At 39.1% G+C, this 22,576-nt stretch overlaps 1 protein-coding gene across 3 annotated transcripts in view; it reads left to right on the top strand.

Annotated features, from left to right (window-relative positions):
* Ccdc50 (coiled-coil domain containing 50) overlaps positions 1-22,576 on the top strand; it is a 69,988-nt gene that overhangs the window by 40,064 nt on the left and 7,348 nt on the right. For 2 of the 3 annotated variants that reach the window (XM_055624893.1, XM_055624892.1), the window contains 6 exons: positions 1,273-1,390; positions 5,722-6,249; positions 11,553-11,668; positions 12,364-12,408; positions 12,494-12,598; positions 14,447-14,523. In XM_055624893.1, coding sequence (XP_055480868.1) covers positions 1,273-1,390; positions 5,722-6,249; positions 11,553-11,668; positions 12,364-12,408; positions 12,494-12,598; positions 14,447-14,523 — 989 coding nt within the window. The remainder of the gene's footprint in view (positions 1-1,272; positions 1,391-5,721; positions 6,250-11,552; positions 11,669-12,363; positions 12,409-12,493; positions 12,599-14,446; positions 14,524-22,576) is intronic. The other variant, XM_055624895.1, reaches the window with a different exon arrangement.

The following is a 22,576-nucleotide window of genomic DNA, read 5'->3' on the forward strand; positions in this document are numbered from 1 at the left end:
GCCTGGAAGGGTAGAGCTTAAGCGCAGAAGGCTGTGCTGGCACTGTTCGTGGGCACAGTGCGTATGTGCAGGTGCCCTGAATACTTCAGTGTCCTACAGGCCTGTTGTACTATCTTAGTATTCAGGTCTGTCTGGGCTCCAGGAATTGTTTGCCTGGATTCCAATAGTAGACCCACAGAACAGGGACTTAAATGTTTAGAACGCTATCACAAAGATCCCTATGTTACCAAAGTGGGGGTGTGGGTGGGAAGGATCAGATGTCTGGCTGCCAGTGTAGAGGGGCCCTGGATCTGGGGCTCTGCACACACTCACCAGAAGGTTCCCTAACTCTCTCGCAGGCCTAATCATAAAGCACAGGGGTTCCTCCTGTTCTCTACACTCAGCTTTGCACCTACAGGAGCAAATGAGAGTTTTGGAGAGGCGTTAGTTCAGTGGTGTCCACTGTTGGCCCATGGGCAGGGAGACCCATACTTGGGGCAGCTACCTCTTCTATCTTAATCACTGATCATGGAGGTTCGTGCTAGGGCTAGCTGTCACCTGCCACAGCTACAGACCTGGTGTGCCAGTCCTGCTGCAGCATGGAAGTTCCTGCTTGGGCTAGCTGCTGCCCTCCACAGCTGCAGACCTGGTGTGCCAGTCCTGCTGAAGCTACAGTCCTGGGAGGCCCACCTCTGCCATCTCAGTCACTGAGCTTGTGTTTTGGGCAGTGCTGAGCAGGGACGCCCATGCATGGGGCAGCTGCCACTGCCCGCTGCTTCTGCCGAGCTGGGCTGGGAGGCCTGTGCTTGGGGCTAGGGAAAGTACATGGGAGTTGAATATTTGCCACTCTCAGTCCTTGGAGACATCCACGGGTGATCTGGGTACAAACTGTCTCAGCTCATGGGTTGTTCCCTCTCGCCTAGGAAGCCTCAATGTCTATGTTATGGCTTCAGCTGCCCTTCCACTCACCAGTTTCAGAGTTTTGGGTCCTGTGCCCCTCAGATATGGTTTGCACTGGTTGCTACCATCTTGGACTGCCCCTGCTTTGATTCTTTTCATAAATTTACCTTGCTTTATTTTTTAATTAGGAAAAAATAAAGCCTAGCTTGCATTTATGGATTATGTGTCCTTGTTGTGGAGCAGTCATGTTGGCATTTGAATGACATTTGATAAATGGCAGGTTGAAGAGCCTTAGACAGCAGAGAAGAGCTGACAGGAGAAAGTCTAATTCCATTGTGTCAGCCTTGTTTATTCTATAGTGATATTGTTTTGTTTTCCTTTTTGTTTTTGTAGGACATAGCACGTCTTTTGCAAGAAAAGGAGCTAAAAGAAGAGAAAAAGAGGAAGAAACACATTACAGACTCTGCTGGGGGCAGTGCTTTTGGAGATAGCTACTATTATGAAGATGGAGGTAACAGCCAATGCCGGAATCCTGTCCTGTCCTTAGCCTCAGCCACAAAACTCCCTTTTCACTTGGTCCCTAAAATCAGCTGAGGATTCCAAGTCATCTCTTGTATCTCAGGCTTTGGGTGCATTTAGATTTGTAGCAGTATTCTATTTGATTTTTAAATTTATATTCTATTTTATTTTAATGACTGTATTTTGTATTTACATGACAGTCATCTTTTGACTTGAAACTTTAATATGGCTTTCCAGCACCTATGCACTCTTACGTGTTGAAGCCATTGTGTGCTGTACTATTTTATAAGTACAAAATATGTGGTGTGGGAAATGGTGGGTGCGGTTCTGAACTTACCATTTTCCTCAGAGATGGCTGAGCAGTGTTGTGCATCAGTCATAGGAAAAAGAGCTTTCTTCTCCCCTCCTTCCTTTCTGATGACCTACAGTACCAAACTGAAAGTCACTGTTGTTCATGGTCTTGATGATTACTCTGCTGCTTGATTACCACAAAATTAGTTTGTGAGAGAGAGTCCCATGGGTCCCATGCGTCTAGTGCCTGCTTTTCAGTGTGGTGGCGGTGATGGTATGGTAGGGTGACCTGTCTCAAACGTGTGTTGGGAACAGAACATTTCCAGACATAAAACTTAATTCAGCTCTTTCAGAAATTTGTCAAACAATGGAAATTTCTTCTAGTTCCATGCACTACTGATTTTTGAGGTTTGATTTCAAGACTATGTTTCTAGGGATACCAGTGAACAAAACTAAAAGACAACTTAGTAAAAATTCACAAAATGATCCTAGAAGGCCTTGAAAACTAGTTATCAGCTTCTTTAAAAAAAAATTCTATCACATAAAAGTAAGTGTGCCTTTGCCTTTAATGAGCAGAGAGAATGTACAAAAACCTTATATACCATATATATATGTATATATATATATGGCTAGATTATTGTAATTTGAGAATAATATTACTTACTCCCTTCCCCCACCCCTACAAACATGATTAAAATTGGTTAGCAGTCAGCTCTGTGGCCTGTTTCCGAAGTAGCTTGACTTTTTTCTCCATAAACTCTACTCTTTTTAATAGAGATCTTCTTATGCTCATTTTTCTTCTGAAATTATATATTACATCTTATACAAACAAAGAAAAATTCTTGCCAATGCATTTTATAGTAGGAACCAGAAAGTATAGTTATTTATTGTTCTTTAGTGTCAAATAAATATTAGAAATGCAGAATTTGGGGTGATGGTGGGTTTTATGTACTTTTAAAATTTGTTCTTGAAGCATGTTCACTGTAATAAAAATAGCTTAAATTGTTTAGTGTGTGTTAGTGCCTGTGCACTGCATGTGCCTGTGGAGGCCAGAAGAGGGTGCTGGAGCTTCTGGAACTAGAGTTGCAGATGCCTGTGAGCTGCCATGTGGGTGCTGGGAATCAATCCCAGTCCTCTGGAGGGGCAGCCAGTGCTCTTCACCACTCGAGCCGTCTCTCCATCCTCTTTGTTTTAAAGTTTTAAGTCTGCAAAACATTAGGATAGCAGAATGGTCAACTAAAATTCCCATTTTAGCTACCTGTATTAAAATGCTAATGCGAACTTAAGCAGGTACTGAAGCCTGTGTGTTGGATCACAGTACTGGTATCCTGAGGAACCTTAATGGTAGGAGACTATTTAAACATTTTGTGGTGCTTTTTTTTTTTAAACACCTAAAATTATACTTAGTTACTTTTATAAAACTTGTAGAAAGTGGAATAAATGCTTGTTTCAAGGTACTGAGATAATATTAAGGAATAGGAAATGTTGGCTACTCTGAGCTTGTATAGACACTGGTATTTCTTTTGCCTTGGCTATAGTATATGTTGTTGACTATGCAGTTCTCATTCATATGCCTCTGAGGTAGACCAGACTGGAGCCCATAGGGAGTATGGTACTCAGTCTGTCTTACAAAGCAGCTCTTATGCTCGGTGTAAGGGTTCTTTCCCAACACACATGATCAGTTCTTGAATTCTGCTTCTTTATCTTTTTTAGTTTGATTTTTTGTCTTAATTATGTAAAAATCATAGTGTATCAGTATGCTTGTCCTTTCAGCTTTTGCTGTACATAAGCTTTAATTAATCTCAAAAATTATCAATTATGACTTAGATTTTACATTTGAAATTATCCAAAATCTTTGTGAAATATTTGTAGAAAATTAGCATACATTATTCATTTGTGAATCCATGTTTTTCTTCAAAACTACTTGCCATGTATCGTGTTTATATTTCTGATTGTTTCTTAATCTATGAATACCCTTTAAAGACTATTACTTCAGCTTCTTAGGACAATTTGTTACTTGACGAAGTTATTTACTCTGACTTCCCTAAAAATGTATTCTCACATATATTTTGAAAAGATCAAATAATGTGATTTTGGTGAATGACTTGTGAACTTTAAAGTTTATTTAATGTTTCATATATATATATATATATATATATATACATTTTATTTTTAAAAATATTACTTTGAATGACAAACATGGAGACACACATTTAAAATGTAGATAAATTTGTATATGTGTGTGTGCCATACATACCACATATAGATTGCCACTGAAGGCATTAATTATATTTGCTAAATAACTAGGTCTCCAGAACATCCACGTTTCTTTCTGTAACCGGAAGGGGTTGGGAAGGGCTCAAGTAGAATCCCTCACTCTAGTCTTATCTAGATTTAAAGATGCAGTCACAAGTAAACTATAGAAAACAAAACTGTCATCAATTCAATATTTAGGACAATGTTAAAAACTCACGGCATCAATAACTGCACGTTTAAACAAAAACTTTGTGTTTGTTTTGAGCTTAATGATGGACTCCACTCATATAGCTCCATGAACACAATGCTGTAGACACTGTAGACCACCTCTGAATGTGGTCATCATTTAATAGCTCATCAGTATTACATTAATTCTTTTCAGTAGACAGTTACCTATTGTGAAGACAGTTAATGGGAGTTAAAAGAGCAGGTGGTTTTATTATAAAAACCACTACATTTAACTTTTATTTTTATGTCAAGTACAAATTTGACTATGAACTATGGAGAAAATCTTTTTATAAATATCTGTTGAAGAGAACATATTTTACTCTAGACCCATTCTGAAGGAAATTTCTTTTCTTTAGGAAATGTAAAACGAAACTGAGGTTGTTGAGTGGAAGCTATTTTATCAGTGTTGACTTTAGTGCATACTTTTCTTCTTTACATACATACAATACTTTATGTACTTTTCTTTATAGTCAAATTCCTGGACACAACCAAAACTCCTTAAGTATGCCTACTCATGGAAGCTCTTTCAGAGTTCAGCAAATGATTGATTAAAGCAAGGAACGGCTTAGTTTTCTGAGCATTTTTTTTTCATGGATTAAGAATTTCTTTTTACTATTTCTGAAGAATAGAAAAATGCTTTTAGAAATACTACAATTACTATGGCCTTGTGAAGTGCTTATTAATTTGCTTTGTTTTTAGCATATGCTTGGATTTGATAAGATTCTATGAAAGCACCTATGTATGTGGTGGGTTTTTTTTTTAAGCTAAGGAACTTTTATAGTTTATTCTTTACTTTTTTGTATAGAAGACTCTGGATGTTTTTGAAATATATTTGGAAGATGACCCCTGTTAATATGGCATTCCATATGGCATTCCATTTTTTTTAGCTTTTTCCTTGCCAAGATCCAACTAAAATAAGGAACAGAATTACCCCAGTATAACAAGTCATTTGTTCCTTAACAGTCTCCTTCACTGAACTAACATTATCCTCCTCCTTCCACATTGAGCTAGAACCTGGGCTTTCCCAGAGGTATCTGGGTATGCTTGTTTTGGACACATGTGGGGAGATCTGTGAATAATTTTGAACTAGGCAGAAGTCAGGAATATTGTGCTACATCTTCACTATTGTTTCAGTGAGAATGCCTCGAGATCTACAACCGAAACCTCATTCTCTTAAAAAACATCACTGTATTACAAAACTTAAGAGCCTCTGATTGTTAGCAGCTATTCCAGAGGCAGATTGGCTTTATGAAGTAGCATCTGATGATTGTTGTCAGTCATTTTGTTATTGGCAAATATGAATATGCTAAGCTCTTCCTAATTATGGTCAGATTCTTTCAGATTCAAATGATTTCCCTTATGTTTTGCTTTTTACCTTTTGGCTATGTATGCATGGACCATTCTGGTCAGTATTCATCTCCACATCTCAATTTGTAAGTTTCAAAGCAATTTTATCCACCTAAAATTATGTTAGTATTGGGTCGCTGTGTAGTCAATTTATTCATTAAGTCATCTATTTTTAATTTTATACCCTCTACCTCCACTCAGACCAGCCAAGGTCAAGGAGGGCCAGGGAATTGGGTTCTGGACACTCACGGTTTTGTAGTCTCCAAAATGATGGGAAGATGATAAAGCAAAAGAAGCAAAAACCGAGGCATCTGCGAGAGAACATGGAAGAGCTGGAAGAACACTGTGCTTCAGACAGAGCCCTGCCTTCTAGCTGGGTCAGACGGAGGGAGGATGCACAGATCTCCAGTGAGCAGCATGAAAGAAAACAGATTGGTCAAGAAAGGCTCTGGAAATCTCCACTCCCAAAGATCAGCGGGGAGGTATTTCTGAGCACTGAATCTTTTGGCCACTGGGAAGCTAACATTAGCCCTCGAACTAGGAGTTGGGAAAAACAGTCCGGACACCATGGCAGACATTCACCCAAGTCTTCACAGAAAAGAGGGCTTCCCTGTAAGGAAATTGTGTATGGGAGGGACCTTGGGCAAGGTGATCACAGAGAAAGGAGACATAGGCCCAAGATTCCTCCCTTCTCAGAGGATGAAGAACTTGACTACCACCATGATGCAGGTAATGCCCTGTTGGAAGTACTGTATGTAAAGCCAGTCAGTTTAATATGCTTCTCAAGCAACCTCTGTCTCTCTTCAGTTTGAACTCTTCTTATCCTTCAAATGAATCTTGGAGTCAGATACTATGTGAAGTATCTCATTGATCTTAGGTCTGTAGGAAGAAGGAAATATCTGTACTATTCTCCTGTAATAGTATACTGTGTTCTTGAAGGGTATGTTCTTGAAGGGTTCTCCCGGACCAAGTTGTAAGAGCACAGTCCATCCCAGATACTAGTCATTGTTTGCCTCAACCATTACTTTTATGTTTGAATATGCAACTCTTCACTCTGCAGTTGTTGTTCTAAATGCCATGATATACAAGTTCTCAATACTTGTAAAGAAACAAGGAGGGTAAGGGGTAGGAGGAAGACTCAGTGGATGAATCCCTTACTACATGGGTATGAAAACAGTCTCTAGAACCCATAAAAAAGTCAAGTAGCTTTAGCAGCTGTCTGTAGTGCCTGCACTCAGGAGACAAAAACAGAGGATCCCTGGAACAATCTGGATAGCTACTCTAGCCAGAAAAAGGTTAGCTCTGAACTCTGCAAGAGACCTAGCTTCAATGTATAAAATTGAGAGGGAGTAAAATACAAACAAACAAACAAACAAACAAACCACCAGATACCTGCACTGCAGTGGTCAAACATACATAGATTAACACAGCCCACACCCATGAACATGCATACTTTTATACTGTGTGTGTGTATGTATGTGTATGTGTAATTTAAAATAAAAGAAATTGGTTGTATGTAGGACATAACTTTTAGGTTTTGGGCACTCCTGCCACTTAGCCCTGTAGTTCAACATGGACACTGTTAGAGGCACTCTTTCTTGTCTGGGACATACTAAGGGAGAACTTTCCTTGTGGCTATAACACAGTCATGACACTATAACATGTGTAACTTTAACAGACATAATATCCATCATTCTGGTTTCAGTCAGTGTTTACTAAGTTTTACAGAGATGGAAAGGTTATTGAAACAAGTTTCAAGGAAGACATGCTGTGGTCAATCAAAGTTTGATTGTGACTGCAAAACTGTTTTCTAGGTTGCAGATTCATTCTGCCTCTGTTGGCTTTTCATCATTAAAAACAAGGCTTGGCTATAAGAAAAATTACATTTTAGTTTATTGTATCTCATATTACAGACTTGGTTATAAGGAAAATTACATTTTAGTTTAGCAAGCTATAGTGAATACTGTAGCTCCTGCTGCTTTGACTTATGCCAGGGTCTAAGCTTCAGAGAGTGATGGATATATTTAAAAATGGGTAAATAAACACTTTCATATTTGATGTGCCATGTTTGGAAGATATGAACAAATAGCTGGGAGAATACAGAAGAGGGTGATGGAGTTCATTAGGTAGGCTTATGAGGAAGTTACACTATAGCTAGATTAAACATGTTAGAGTTCCATGGGTTAGAGGAGAGGGTTGGTGATTCCATGACCTCTACATAAGGATTCTGTGAACCTAATATGAATGTTTTTAAAGAGCAACTTAACCTTTAGGGCATTTAGTTATGCACCAGGGTTTTTAACAGATTTGGGGACCTGAAACTAAGCACCAATTGAGACTCTCTGGCACTGCAGCTGTAAGTAACAGTTTCCTCTGGTAACACAAGGACACAGTGTGGCTACAGCTACTAAAATGCTTGTTGTGTGAAATGGATACTTCTTACTGTTTTATGCTCAGTCTGCTTCAGACCTTTAGCATTCCCAGATCTTATTGGTGTTTGGTTTTGAACTTCTTGACATGGTCAAGAGATTACATTAAGAAATAATAATTGGATACGGGGTCAGCTCTTGATGATGTAAGCAGTTACAATTCTTAAACATATGGTGTATGCCGGATTCTAGTTTAGTTAACAATGAATAAACTGGCATGATGACAACCTTGAGTCCAAGTGCTTCTGCAGAACAGTGGTACAAGAAATCAGCTGAAAATGAAATTGCTAAATTAAAGTGAGAATTGGTTGACTTTCCATAAAGTAGTTAAACTAGGTCTAACTGGAACTCATTGTGCTATACATCTGTGCTAGCTTATTGGTTATACAAACTAACGTTTCACCTTCTAGGACCTTAAATATTCTACTTACTACTGTAAATTCTGGCTCAGATACACCATGATAGGCCCTGAATGTCAAATGGCTTCTTATAAAATATTCATACATAAAAGATACCAAAAACCCATCAGTTAATTTTTTTTCAATTCATAGTTTGTGTAAATTTATCTTCAATGCTAGTCGTTTAGTTTCTTTTTGATTGCAGGCAGCAAAACCCACCTCTATTCTCAGTACTTGGGAAACAGAAAAAGGAAGAACCTTGTGATTGGAAGGCCATCCTGGTCTACATAGTGAGTTTTAGGACAGCCATGGCTACATAGCAAGACATGGTCTAGTGAACTCTCCCATTTATCTTACTGTATCAAATTTTATTTAAAGAGAATAATATATTGGTGTTTCTTTGGGAAGTCATTGTCTTCCCTGACTTCAGGGTGTTAACCAGAAAAGACAAGAAACAGGTTCACTATGGGAACTGGAGGTTTTGCTCAGGGTAGAGCATTTGCCTAGCATGGTCATTTGTAGTACCACACAAAAAGAGTGAGGGAGATGGAGAAAGAAGGGAACAGCTGAGATGCAGCTCACCTATTTAAAAGCAGCTTCCAGATTCTATTTAGAATCCCAAGATGTACAGTTGTCTCTGTTTTTACAGTGACAGCTTTCCTGCACACTGTGTACCTACAAACTTTCGCATCACTTCACGTTCGGGGGGCACCACAGTTGCGGCGAGGCTAGTCCTGCCTGTCCAGAAATGCATTGTCTTATGCTGTGAAAATTTCTACGAAGTGAAAATAGCAAATTTCAGTGATGTGCAAGGAGCTGAGTGAATCCTTTGTTATCATCTGTGTAGTTGAGCCTAAGAGAGCTACTACCTTAAATTCTGAATTCTATTAGTGGATCTGTACTTCTTTTAAACAGATAGTAGCTATAATCTTATCCCTGTCAGCTTAATAAGACTATTCATTTGACTATATCTTTGTTAGAATTTAAAATGAAATATTCCCATAATTAATATAGAAGAACTCATTAGCGGAAAATGTTGAATGTTTTGAAAGCTGAGTGTTATCTACCCGTAACATTTCCCTAGGTAAAAACTCAGAGGCACAGTCTATTACCCTAGCAAGAGATTAGGTTGTTGACTGCACTTGTCTCTTTTCTGTAGATTGGCCTGTGATACAATTACCTGTTCACTCACTTTACCGAGTGTCAAATTCCCTACTTTAGTTGTTTTCTCTAAAAATCTGCCTTTCTAAATATGGTCATGCAAGTTATAATTCAGACAAGTTTATTTACCCAAGTGCATATGCTCCATTCTTTTAATTTAATTTAATTTTTTTTATTATTAGTTACATTTTATTAACTCTCTATCCCAGCTGTATCCCGCTCCCTTATTCTCTCCCAATCCCACCCTCCCTCATCTCCTCCCTGCCCCTTTCCAAGTCCACTGATTGTGGAGGACCTCCTCCCCTTTCATCTGACCCTGTTTTATCAGGTATCTTCAGGACTGGCTGCAAAGTCCTCCTCTTTGGCCTAGCAGGACTGCTCCTCCCTTGGGGGGTGGGAAGGTCAAAGAGCCTGCCATTGAGTAGTCCCTGTTCCCCTTACTATGGAAAACCAATTGGTTACTGCTACCACGGGCTTCATCTGAGCAAAGGTTCTAGGTTATATCCATACATGGTCCTTGATGGAGTGTCAGTCTCAGAAAAGACCCCTGTACCCAGATATATTTGGTCCTTGTGGAGCTCCTATTCTTTCCACGTCATACTAACTCCCCTTCTGCCGAACACTGCTAGGTAGAGTCTTGGGACTATCCCAAACCAGTCAGAAATCTGTTGTATACCAGGTCAGATCAGCATAAGGATTTAGTATCACTAGAGGTAATTTGTGGTGCTCTGTGCTATCAGGTCCTGGGAAGTGTGAGTTATGAAAGACAAGCTTTTTCATCATTTTTTATGATAAGATGCACATATGTGAGTCTACATTTTAAATTTACCAGTGTTAGATAGAACGTCTACAAAAATAGGTTTTGTAAAATAAATCAAAAATCTTCAAATTTAGGTTTATTTTATGTGTTAACTTTTGAATCAAATGTATTGAGGTATTTTGCTAGCTGTTATTTTAATATATATTTATGTTGACAGTTCTTTGTTTCTTGAAGGTAAGAACCCATTGGGAAGGCTTAAAATAGATGCATAAGGCAAGAGTTCACCCCACATACCCAAGTTAGAATAGATGGTGTTAGGTCAAGCACTCAGTAGTGATTCTTGTAGTTGAGGTTGGCTCTGACCAGTAATGCACAGAGAGTTCATCAGAATATATTGGGTCTCCATTTCGTGTTTACTGATAGTTATGCTAGGTACCTAATTTGTGGATTCCATATTTCTGAGGGCAATTTGTTCATCCTGGTGACTAACTGTAATCTACAAATATATGCAAAGGGAAGTACTCACAGTTTTGAAATGACATTAATTTTTGCCTTATTTTGAAATTTGTAGTAGGGTATGTGCTTCTATAACATTGCAAAGCAACAAAGCTAATTGTCAGCCGGATCTCTTCATTGCTTTTTCTCTAGAGGAACATAATTGTAATGTTACTGCATTCTCTGATATTTCCTCTATGTTATGTTTTTCCTAAAATTTTGTAGTGTCATTAAGAGATAGGTCAAAGCTTTAGGAAAGATGTAGGGCAAATGATTTTGTGTATTAGAGGGTAGATGGGCCATTTTTGACACATTTCACCTCACTTTTAGATGACTCTGTTGCTCTGCAGGAAGATGCACAGGCTACGGGAACTGAAGGGAAGTTTTTGCTTTGTTGTCTGAGCCATATTAAAACTTGAATCTGGAACATTTTCTGTGAATTCTTTTCACTTTCAGTGGCTTTTTGTTTTTTCTCTTTTCTGTTCCTCTTTTGAAGACTCACTTTTTTGTTGTTGTTGGTCTGGTTTCCCACATGACTTTCTGCTGTTGAGGAAACTATATGAGAAATGTTTCTACAAGGTGTATTTGGGAAAATAACTTTGTTCAAATGTTTAAATTGTATGTGTTACTATTTGATGTGAAAAGTCATTTCACATGTGCACCACACTGCAATCTATGAAGGTGGCAGTATTGTTAGTGTTAAATATTAAGGAAGAATGTCTTTTTCCTAATATTTTCATCTTTTCAGAAAACAGCCCCAGTTCCCTCATTGAATTGAGTTTTTTCTAGGAATGAAACCAAGAGGAATAAAAGAAACTGTTTCTACTTCAGCACGAGTGAGCCACAGGGATCAGGAATGGTATGATGCTGAAATTGCCCGAAAATTGCAAGAGGAAGAACTTTTGGTGAGTATGTTTAAGGTAAAAGTTCAAGCAAAGTAGTAGGGCTGTATGTGCAAGCTGAATCATAATTCAGTTATGTAATTAAACATTATAGAGGTCCATTGTTGGCATTATGATTCCATCAGTTGAAAAACTGGTGCCTTTTATAGGGGTGGGGAAAATCAAGACAGTGGACGTAGATTAGAATATATTCCCACTTACTTATGGTTTACTTTATGTAGTTTTGGTAGTTTGGGATTAAAAGTAAACACTTTGAGTGCATTATTATTAAAAGTGGTGCCTTCCATTATTGGGGTTATTAATCTTTTCCTGTGGCTGATTTGTAAATTAAACCATTTTGAGTCTGTATGCATTGGAAAAATAATCTTCGTAGGGTTCAGCAGTTTTAGACATTCATTTAAGTTATAGGAATGTATCTTATTGGATAGTAGACCTTTTATATCTAGCTCTGTGGATTGATAAGTGTTAGCAACAGAATTCCATATCCTGACTTCTGCAGCAATAAGTTTGGTGGTTCTCTAAATTATTGTGTTGAGTGGGTTTGAAAGTCCTTCCTTTCTGTCTGGTAAAAGTAAACCCACTGGCTGCCAACTTCATGTATTCAGTGAGAACTAGTTTCAATTTTCAGTTTATTTTATATAAGATAGTTTAAATGGACAGCACAGATTCCAGTTACTTGTTGTGTTTCCGATTCACAGGCTACCCAAGTGGACATGAGAGCAGCTCAGGTTGCCCAGGATGAGGTCAGTTCATGTTCAAGAGATTTCCCTAGATTGTGAGAAACAGCCTCAAGTCTGTAATTAATGATATTGCCCATGCCTTACTTAGGAAATTGCTCGACTTCTGATGGCTGAAGAAAAAAAAGCTTACAAGAAAGCCAGGGAGCGGGAAAAGTCATCTTTGGACAAAAGGAAACATGACCCTGAATGCAAGGTAGTTGGGGCCTCTTTCGTTTTGCTTTGTTTTTAGATAAGCAATAAAATGAGAGATGAAAGCAACATGCTGCTTTTAGAACGCTCTGAAAATCCATTTTGAATATGTAAAATACCTGCATTGTGTCATGGTTGTTTCACATTGAAAAACATCACTGATTTCATACTGCTAAGATTGCAAAGCTCATTTTGGTCATTTTCAGGCTGAAACTCAGATTCAGGGGTCTGTTTTTATATACTTACATTGCAAAACAATGCCATATTTTCACCTGCTTTCAAACCTGTCCTAGTTACCTGCATTTCCTCTGCTTTCCCAGTGTGCTTTCCCTGCGTAGTCCTTCTTCCCATACACACAGCTTTCTTTTGGTTTTTCATAGATGGAGGACTGACAAGTAAATGCATATCCCTAGCACCTATTGCTTATGTCTCATTACAAGAACATGTTAGCAGAACCTGGAGCTGTTATCTTTCCCCCATTAATCAGAAGCAGTTGCATGTCATCATTCTATTATGAATTAATCTAATTGTTGTGTACACTGGCTTCAAGTTAAATTTGACTATCAATATTTGTGAGCAAGGGTCCATTTCGACCAGTGTGTAAACACCAAGGAATCTTTACCTGACAGGGATTGCCAGTTGTGTTGGTGCATGATGTGCTGAAGAGGCAGGAGGGTCACTAGAAAGAAAAGTGACAGACAGATAACAGATACAAAGCCAAGTAGTGGAGAACAGCACACAAGAAAAAGGAGAATCCATGAAGTAAGGCTTTGGGAAGCAGGGTTTGTACTAGCTTGGGACCTTGCAGCCTAGAATATGTGCTCATGGTACACCTAATCTCTGTACTGTTCTCTCCATATTCCTCTTCTTCATCTCTGTTCCTGCTTCATAGTTTCAGTAATTATTGTGCAGCAAAATATCTTGAAACTGTACTGATAATGTTGCTTAACCCTTTCTCTTTTCTTAGTTACTAAGATTCAGTCTTAAAATAAAGGGAAGTATTATTTGCATGTTAGTATGTCTCTTTAGCCCACCCATCTTTAGAAGTTCAGGACATGTTCTAACATACTTCATTTTAGTGAAGCATCCCCAAATGTTTCTGTTACATAAAAGAAGCATGGAAGTTCAGATTCTTTAACAAAGAAAAAAACAATTTTACTTTTTATGAATTTTAAGTCAGAGAACAATTGCCACCTTGCAGGCAAGTATCCTACATTTTGCAGTTACAGTCTGTAACTGCTACTTTTATGGATACTTTCTTAGAAAAAATGACTTGAAATGTGCTTCAAATGGCTGAAAACCTTTACACTAAGATACACAACAAGCGTAAAAGCTCATATCCAGAGTGTCTGCTAGATCTGATCTGCAGTGCAGCTCCTTTGATACTTACTGTGGCTGTTCATGTCTGTGAGGATCACGGGGTGTGTGTGTGTGTGTGCGCGCGCGTGCACCCATGTGCATGCATGTCTGTGTTCATGCACATTTGGGTGCATACATTTGTGACTTCCTGAGGATATGGGTACATGCACGTGTGCATGCATGTCTCTGTTTGTGTTTGTATGTGTCTGTGTGCAAGGCTGTTTGTGTGTGTGCAGGTTTGTGTGTGTCTGTGCAGTTGTGTGTATATGTGCATGCCAGTACATACATATGCCATGTGTGCCCACTCATGTGATTACCCAGGCAGATTGCACAAGTCCATTGTATCTATCAAGTTTTGACTTGAATGGCTATATAAATACTTTATGTTATTCAGCTAAATGTAGCCAGAGATTTCTAAAGGAAATCTTGTTGAGGTATAGATTTTTTCTAAACATCTTTCCTTTTGTTTGGTGTTTTGTTTTTCTATCCACAGTCAAAAGCAAGGTCAGCACATTCAAAGTCAAAAGACAGTGATGAGACACAGCGTTCCAAGATTGACAGGCCATCACGGTAAGATGACACCCTGAAAAGGGGAATGAGGAAGTTAGCTTTGGGTGTGGAAGGATAATTCAGTTGTTTGAGAAGACTGTCCTTCCGAAAATCTGCAAATTGTGAGGTTGTTTTTAGTGTCGCAGGGTTATTCTCAAACCTTATTCCAAATCCTACATTGGATTGTGTAACTCCTGTAAGGAGTGTTTATAATAGATACTGGGATATAATGGAGAGACTCTTTTGTTGTTGTTAGGAGTGCTTTTTGGCATAAGGAGTTTGTTTCTCCAGGTAGAGAGACATGAGAGTAACTAATTTTTAATTAAACTCTCAGATTTTAAACTTTTGTTGGGGCTGAGAACATAGCTTCCTATGTAAAAATATTTGTGTATATTGTGTGTGTATGTGTCTGTGTGATTGTGCAGTTAATTGCCTTGTTGGAGCTTCAGTATCACTGTAGCAAGTAGCTGACTGCTCAGTGTTCTTCCTAACTCACACAGCCCCAACACTGAGAAACTGCCTTTTTTTTTTTTTAACCTTTATTAGTCAACAGTTAAGTCTGGAGAAGCAGTTCATTTTTCTTAATTAGTTTATACTGACTTTTTAAATGTTTGATTAAAATATGAGGAGAAACTTTAGATACAGAAGGATAGTGTGGAAAAAATAGGGAGAAGAATAGAGGACGTTCAATCCATGGAAACTTATAGTTAAACAGGAGCAAGAAGCTTTGGTATTTAGCAGGAGAAAGACTATAAATAATAGTCATTATATATATATATATATATATATATATGTACATTTCACACTCCTAGATGAAAGTATATTGAAAGCTTTGAAAGCTTTCACTATAAAGAATGGACAGGGCTGGGGAGATGGCTCACAGGTGATCTGGCTTCAGTTCCCCATCACCTACATGGTGTCTCACTACCACCTAACCTGTCCAGGGGACCTGATGCCTTTTTCTGTCCTCTATTGGCATCTAGTATGGAAGTTGAGCACATACATTGTGGCCAGTATTTTGCTACATTGTGGGTTCCTTTTTCTCTTTTACCCTTTTCTACCCTCATTAACTCCCTAACACTAGATTAGAGAGAAAAATTATAGAAGGGAAAGGGAGTGAAGTTAATATTTAGACTACTTTCTACTGATTAGGGTCATCCAGTTCCTTGGGGCAAGTTTGATCTTTGCCTGTTATACCCAGTTTGCGAGCCCCCAAAAGATCTACAGGAATCGACTCCGTTGCAAAACACATGAGGGTCTTTTTATTGTAAATTACAAGCTGCAGCTTGGGCCAACACAGCCCCACCGCTGAAGCGGTGGGAGCTGAGCGTGTGTCCCCAGGTTAGTTGGGTGATTTATAGATTCTGGTCCCTCCCACCATACCCAAGGCAGGGGCAATTCCTGCCTGGCAAGCATCTATTGGTCAAGATGCTACATTTTGAATCAATTGGCTATAGGAAGGTTCCCAGACCATTGACCATGACCAAGTGTCCCTCCCTAAGGGGAGGGTCAAGTTTCCTAGCAACCATGTCTCTAGTGGGTGGGGAAAGAATGCAGTGAGGTAGCTCTCCCCTCAGGACATTACTAACTTTGTTACGCACCTACTCTACGTTTTACCGATAGCTGCTACTTTATCTTTTGGTCTCTCATGCCATCAGGATATCTAGTTTCTTCTTCTTGTTTCTTTGTGCACAACTACTTGACAAACTGCAACCAACAGCATCTAACCACCAACCAGCCAACAATAGCCACACCTCCTCTTGGACCCTTAGCATATTTTTACCTTCTGAAAAGATTCCATAATTCCAAACGTCACACACTCACAGAAACTATCTGCAGCTGGCAAAACAACACCCCTGCAAGAGCACGAGACAAATCATAGTCACCTGTTGTGAAGCAACACCTGGGACTAAAACAAAACCATATTTTTTAGCATTTCTGTGTTTTTTTTAAGAAACAAAAAATATACAATAATCACTACATATACACTTGTAGGCAAATACTCATACACATAGATAAAAAGAAATACACCTTTTAAAAAAGAAATGATGGGGCTGGAACAGTGACTCAGCAGTAAAGAACATTGGTGGCTCAGAGCACTGAGATTTGATTTCCCAGCACCCACATGGCAACTTAACCATGTGTAACTTCAGTCTCAGGGGACCTATTGGCCTCCAGAGGTACTGCACATGTTTTTCACAGATGTACATGAGACAAAACACTCATGTACACAAAATTAAAATACAATAAAAAGAAATGATAAAAGAGGGAGAAGGTAGGCATGTTTAATCAGATTTGAGTGTTTGAACCTTGTAAATGTGTTGTACTTTTACGTTTTTATATGTCCATTAAAATTAGTTTAAGTGAACAAAAAGGGGCTGGAGGTATAGCTCAATTTGTAGAAGTGTTACCTGGCATGAAAGAAACCCTGGGTTTGATCCCAACACTCTGTACACTGGGCATGGTGCTTCATGTGTGTTGATTCCAGCACTAGGTGAGTGTGAGAAGATCAGAAAGCCAAGTCCACTTGTCTATACAGACCACGATACAAGAAGCCAGGAAAGACCAAAGAGGAAAGAAAGAAAATACACTAAATGTAGTATTTCAAAAGCTCTCAATTAGTAAACCATGGTTTTAAACCGTAACTTGTATTAAAATTACGGTCTTTGGAGATGGCCTGCCTCACAGGCATGAACTAGAGCTCTGATCCCTAAACTAATGCAAAATTGGACATGCTTGCTTGATAATTGTAATCCTTGCACTTGGGAGGCAGGGATGGCATCCTCAGTGCAAGCTGCTTAGCTAGACTAGCTACCAGTGGCAGGCCCTGGGTTCAGTGAGACACTGTCTCAATAAAGAAAGCAGAAAGCTATTGAGGAAGACATCCAGCATTACCATCAAGCACACATGCACCAGTACAAGTCTGAATACATGTATGAACGATAGATAGATGGATAGATAGATAGATAGATAGATAGATAGATAGATAGATAGATAGATAATTTTAAAATATAAGTTTAAGCTTACATGATTTCAAAAGATAAGTACCTTTCAATACTGGGTTTGTATTGGTTTGAGGACAGTAGTAGTGTAATGTGTGTAAAATCTGTTGCTCTTAGTTTTTGCTAAGCATATATAAACAATTACATTTATAATTGTGCACATTCCTATAGTATCCTAGCAAAGGAAGAGACAGTCGGTCCCTGGAAGGTAAAGATCTGGTTTTATCTAGTCAGATGAGTTCAGATCATTTGTAGGCGTTTTTCTTCAGCCTCAAGTCCTCTGACTCTCTTGAATACCAGTATATTTGACAAAAGATAAAAGCTAGCACTCTGGGGTGGCGGGCTATCAGCAGGTCCTAAATCTGGTCAGATTCAAAGGGAACAGTCCAATGTTCTTTTAAAGAGCCTGTTAGGAGTGTGGCACAGACAGAACGATGTGTCGTCTTTATGCTGAAAGGGTCATTTGGTCTAAGTATTATCTGCGAACAATTGTGTTTATGAGAAGAAGGATGTTATAAAACATTATTTGATAGTTTAAACCCTTGCATACTTAACAGATTTGTGAGTGTGTACTTGTTGCCTAAAGTCTTGTTTCCTCTTTCACATTTAATCATGATGCAAAGGTTGGGTAACTATTTGCATAGAATTAGCATAAAGGATGGCAGAACATGAGTTTCCACAGTCATTCTGTGAAATACTTCACCTTAGCAGTGGCACCAGCACAAATAAAGAAGACAATAAAACAAATAAACAAACAAACAAACAAAAACAACCCCAAACCCAACTCATGTAGAGCTTAGAATATTCACTGTCAAAGTTCCAATGACTTATTTTATTCCAAGTTTATTTTTATCTTGCTTATGAGGTGTAAAAATCATTCAGTAGTGTGGATTAATTGTTAAGTCAGAAACTTCAAAGGGACCATGCCTGTGTGCACTTACAGCCCAGTGAGGCTGAGGCTGGGGGAGCTGTGTTCCAAGCCTCTGGGGAAGAAAACTTGTCTAGGAAATCAAAACAAAACAGTTTCAACTCCATGGTCTTATACTGTAAATGTCAGTTGCTATTTTAGTTTGTATTGTAGAAAAGTCTAAAACTTTGACAAGTTTCTTTCACTTTCTATCATGTTCATATGAATAGCAATTTCATTTATCTTCACTTGATCATCTTTTGATCATCCTAATACTTAGAACTAAGATAAGCATCATTTCTTTTTTTTAATTTTTTTTCTTTATTAATTACACTTTATTCACTTTGTATCCCCCCTGTGGTTCTCTCTCTCCTCCCGTCCCAATCCCTACCTTTCTCCACCCTCTGCTCGCATGCCCCTCCCCAAGCCCACTGATAGGGGAGGTCTTCTTTTCCTTCCTTCTGATCCTAGTCAATTAGGTCTCATCAGGAGTGGCTGCACTGTATTCTGCTGTGGCCTGGTAAGGCTGCTTCCCCCTCAGGGGGAGGTAATTAAAGAGCAGGCCAATCAGTTCATGTCAGAGGCAGTCCCTGTTCCTATTATAATGGAAACCACTTGGATACTGAACTGCCATGGGCTACATCTGTGCAGGGGTCTTAGGTTATCTCCATGCATAGTCCTTGGTTGAGTTATCAATCTCAGGAAAGACCCCTGTGCTCAGATTTTTTGGTTCTGTTACTCTGCTTGTGGAGTTCCTGTCCTCTCCAGATCTTACTGTTTCCCACTTCTTTGCTAAGATTCCCTGCACTCTGCCCAAAGGTTGCCCATAAGTCTCAGTATCTACATTGATAGTCTGCAGGGCAGAGCTTTTCAGAGGTCCTCTGTATCAGGCATGTTCCAGAGAAACACTTAAAGAAATGCTCAACCTCATTAGCCATCAGGGAAATGCAAATCAAAACGACCCTGAGATTTCATCTTACACCCATCAGAATGGCCAAGATGAAAAACTCAAGGGACAACACATGCTGGAGAGGTTGTGGAGAAAGGGGAACCCTTCTCCACTGCTGGTGGGAATGTAAACTTGTACAACTACTCTGGAAAGCAATCTGGTGCTTTTTCAGACAACTAGGAATAGCGCTTCCTCAAAATCCAGCTATACCACCCCTAGGCATATATCCAAAAGATTCTCAAGTACACAATAAGGACATTTGCTCAACCATGTTTGTAGCAGCCTTATTTGTAATAGCCAGAAGCTGGAAACAGCCCAGATGCCCCTCAGTGGAGGAATGGATGCACAAATTGTGGTGTATCTATACAATGGAATATTACTCAGCAATAGAAAAAACAAGGAAATCATGAAATTTGCAGGTAAATGGTGGGATCTGGAAAAGATCATCCTGAGTGAGCTATCCCAGAAGCAAAAAGATACACACGGTATATACTCACTCATATAGACATATAATATAGGATAAACCTACTAAAATCTCTTCACCTAAAGAAACTAATCAAGAGGGAGGACTCTTGCTAAAATGCTCAATTCCTATCCAGAAAGGCAAAGAGGCTGGACATCAGCAGAAGGAGAAAAGAGGGATAAGCATCATTTCTAAGAACGAATACTTCTTCCCTGTTACGAAGTTGATAGTCTAATATGCAATTACCCAGATCACTGTGATGATTTTGTTAAGTGACCATGGGTCATAACACTTGGAATGAGGAGCTTTAAGGTGCTGCTTAGCCTGGCTGAGGTGCAGGCAACCAGGTGATTTTTGAAGTGAACTCTCAAGAACATTTAGCAATCTTACTAATTAAAAATAGTTGCAATAGTAAGAACCTTGAAAAAAAAAACCCAGATGTTCCACAACTGAGGAATGGATACAGAAATTGTGGTACATTTACACAGTGGAATACTACTCAGCAATTATAAACACAGAAATCATGAAATTTGTAGGCAAATGGTAGGATCTAGAAAAGATCATCCTGAGTGAGGTATCCTAGAAGCAGAAAGACACACATGATATATACTCACTTATAAGTGGAGATTAGCCATATAATATAGGATAAACATACTAAAATCTCTACACGAAAAGAAGCTAATTAAGAAAGACACACATCAAAAGTGGCTGTATTGTCCTCTACTGTGGCCTGGTAAGGCTGCTCCCCCCTCAGGGGGAAGTGATCAATGAGCAGGCCAATCAGATTATGTCAGAGGCAGTCCCTCTTCCCATTACTATGTAACCCACTTGGACACTGAACTGCCATTGGCTACACCTGTGCAGGGGTTCCAGGTCATCTCCACGAATAGTCCTTGGTTGGAGTATGATTTTCTGGGAAGATCAGAAAAAAGAGGAGAACCTCCCCTATCAGTGGACTTGGGGAGTGGCATGCATGCAGAAAGGGGAGGGAGGGTGGGATCGGGAGGGGAGGAGGGAGGGGCTTATGGGGGGATACAAAATGAATAAATTGTAATTAATAAAAAATTAAAAAAAAACTAAAATATAAAAAAATAAATAAATAAATGCAAAAAAAAAGAAAGACACACATGATATATACTTACTTATAAGTGGATATTAGCCATAGAATATAGGATAAACATACTAAAATCTGTACACGAAAAGAAGCTAATTAAGATGGAGGACCTTTGGTAATATGAACAATTCTCACTCAGAAAGGCAAACAGGATGGAAATCAGAAGAGGGAGAAAATGGGAAACAGGAAAGGAGCCCACCACAGAGGGCCTATGAAAGACTCTACCCAGCGGAATATCAAAGCAGATACTGAGGCTCATAACCAAACTTTGGGCATAGTACAGGAAATCTTATGAAAGAAGGGAGAGATAGTAAGACCTGGAGAGGACAGGAGCTCCACAAGGAGAGCAATAGAACTGAAATATCTGGGTCCAGGGGTCTTTTCTGAGACTGATACTTCAACCATGCACTATTCATGGATATAACCTAGAACCCCTGCTCATATGTAGCCCATAGCAGCTCAGTCTCCTAGTGGGTGCCCTAGAAAGGGTAACAGGGACTGTCTCTGATATGAACTAAGTGGCTTGCTCTTTGATCACTTCCCCCTGAAGGCGGAAGCAGCAATACCAGGCCACAGAGGAAGACAATGCAGACAGTCCTAATGAGACCTGATAGGCTAGGTCAGATGGAAGGGGAGGAGGACCTACCCTATCAGTGGACTTGGAGACTGGTATGGGAGGAGATGAGGGATGAAAGGTGGGATAGGGAGGGAATTAGGGAAAGGGCTACAGGTGGTATACAAAGTGAATAAACTATAAACATAAAGAAGAAAAAAATATATATATAATTCGTGAGAAGAGTAGGAAGCAGGTAGTTGTAATACAAAGCTACAGAATAAACTGTTGATTAGTAAGAGTTTTCCCATCCTTAACCATAAATATCCCTACATTTGAAACAGTGATCTCCATTGCGACATAATTGTGTAGGAAGCAGTAAGTCTAGCTATGTTTCGATACAGTCCAAAGACATCGGCTGTGAGGCTGGATGTTCTGAAAATGGCTGCATAAACAGGATCTGACCAATGGCAACATCAATGGCTATGTTAATGTGGAAGGGGGAAATTTTACTAGGTTCCACCCATAAACAAAGAACTGCAAGCAACTATTGACTGCTGGGAAAAGGAGAATTAGCCTAGGCCAAGAATGAGCCTCATTGTTGGTTGTCCAATGCAGAGTACTCACTTGAAACCATATATAAACAAAACACAAAGAACTCAGCATGTTGTAGTTTGTGTGTGTGTGTGTGTGTATTTGTGCATGCACAAACATGTTACATATGTATGTAATAAACATAATCAAAGAAAAATGACTATCAACTTGAGAGTAGGGAGGGCCATGCCAGGGGCTGAAGGAACGAAAGAGAAGGTAAAAGTGATACAATTCTTTTTCAATTAAAAATAAAATAGATAATGTTTGAAAACAACTGAACAGAGCGACATAGTGGGAGAACTGAGTGTATCTTAGAGTGAATTTCTTGTCCCTGCATGGATGTCAAATACTTTTGTCTTCAGATTTGGGTCCCTGGTAAGATTTATGAGAAGGTAAAGAGAACTCTTGGCTACAACAATAAACATATCCTTGTCTTGGACTTGCCTCTCATCTTTAGCTACCTTATGAAACTAATTTCTAAAGTCACTTGTT

The sequence above is a fragment of the Psammomys obesus genome, unplaced genomic scaffold, assembly GCF_907164565.1.
Source record: "Psammomys obesus unplaced genomic scaffold, mPsaObe1.curated_primary_1811, whole genome shotgun sequence".
NCBI lineage: Eukaryota > Metazoa > Chordata > Mammalia > Rodentia > Muridae > Psammomys > Psammomys obesus.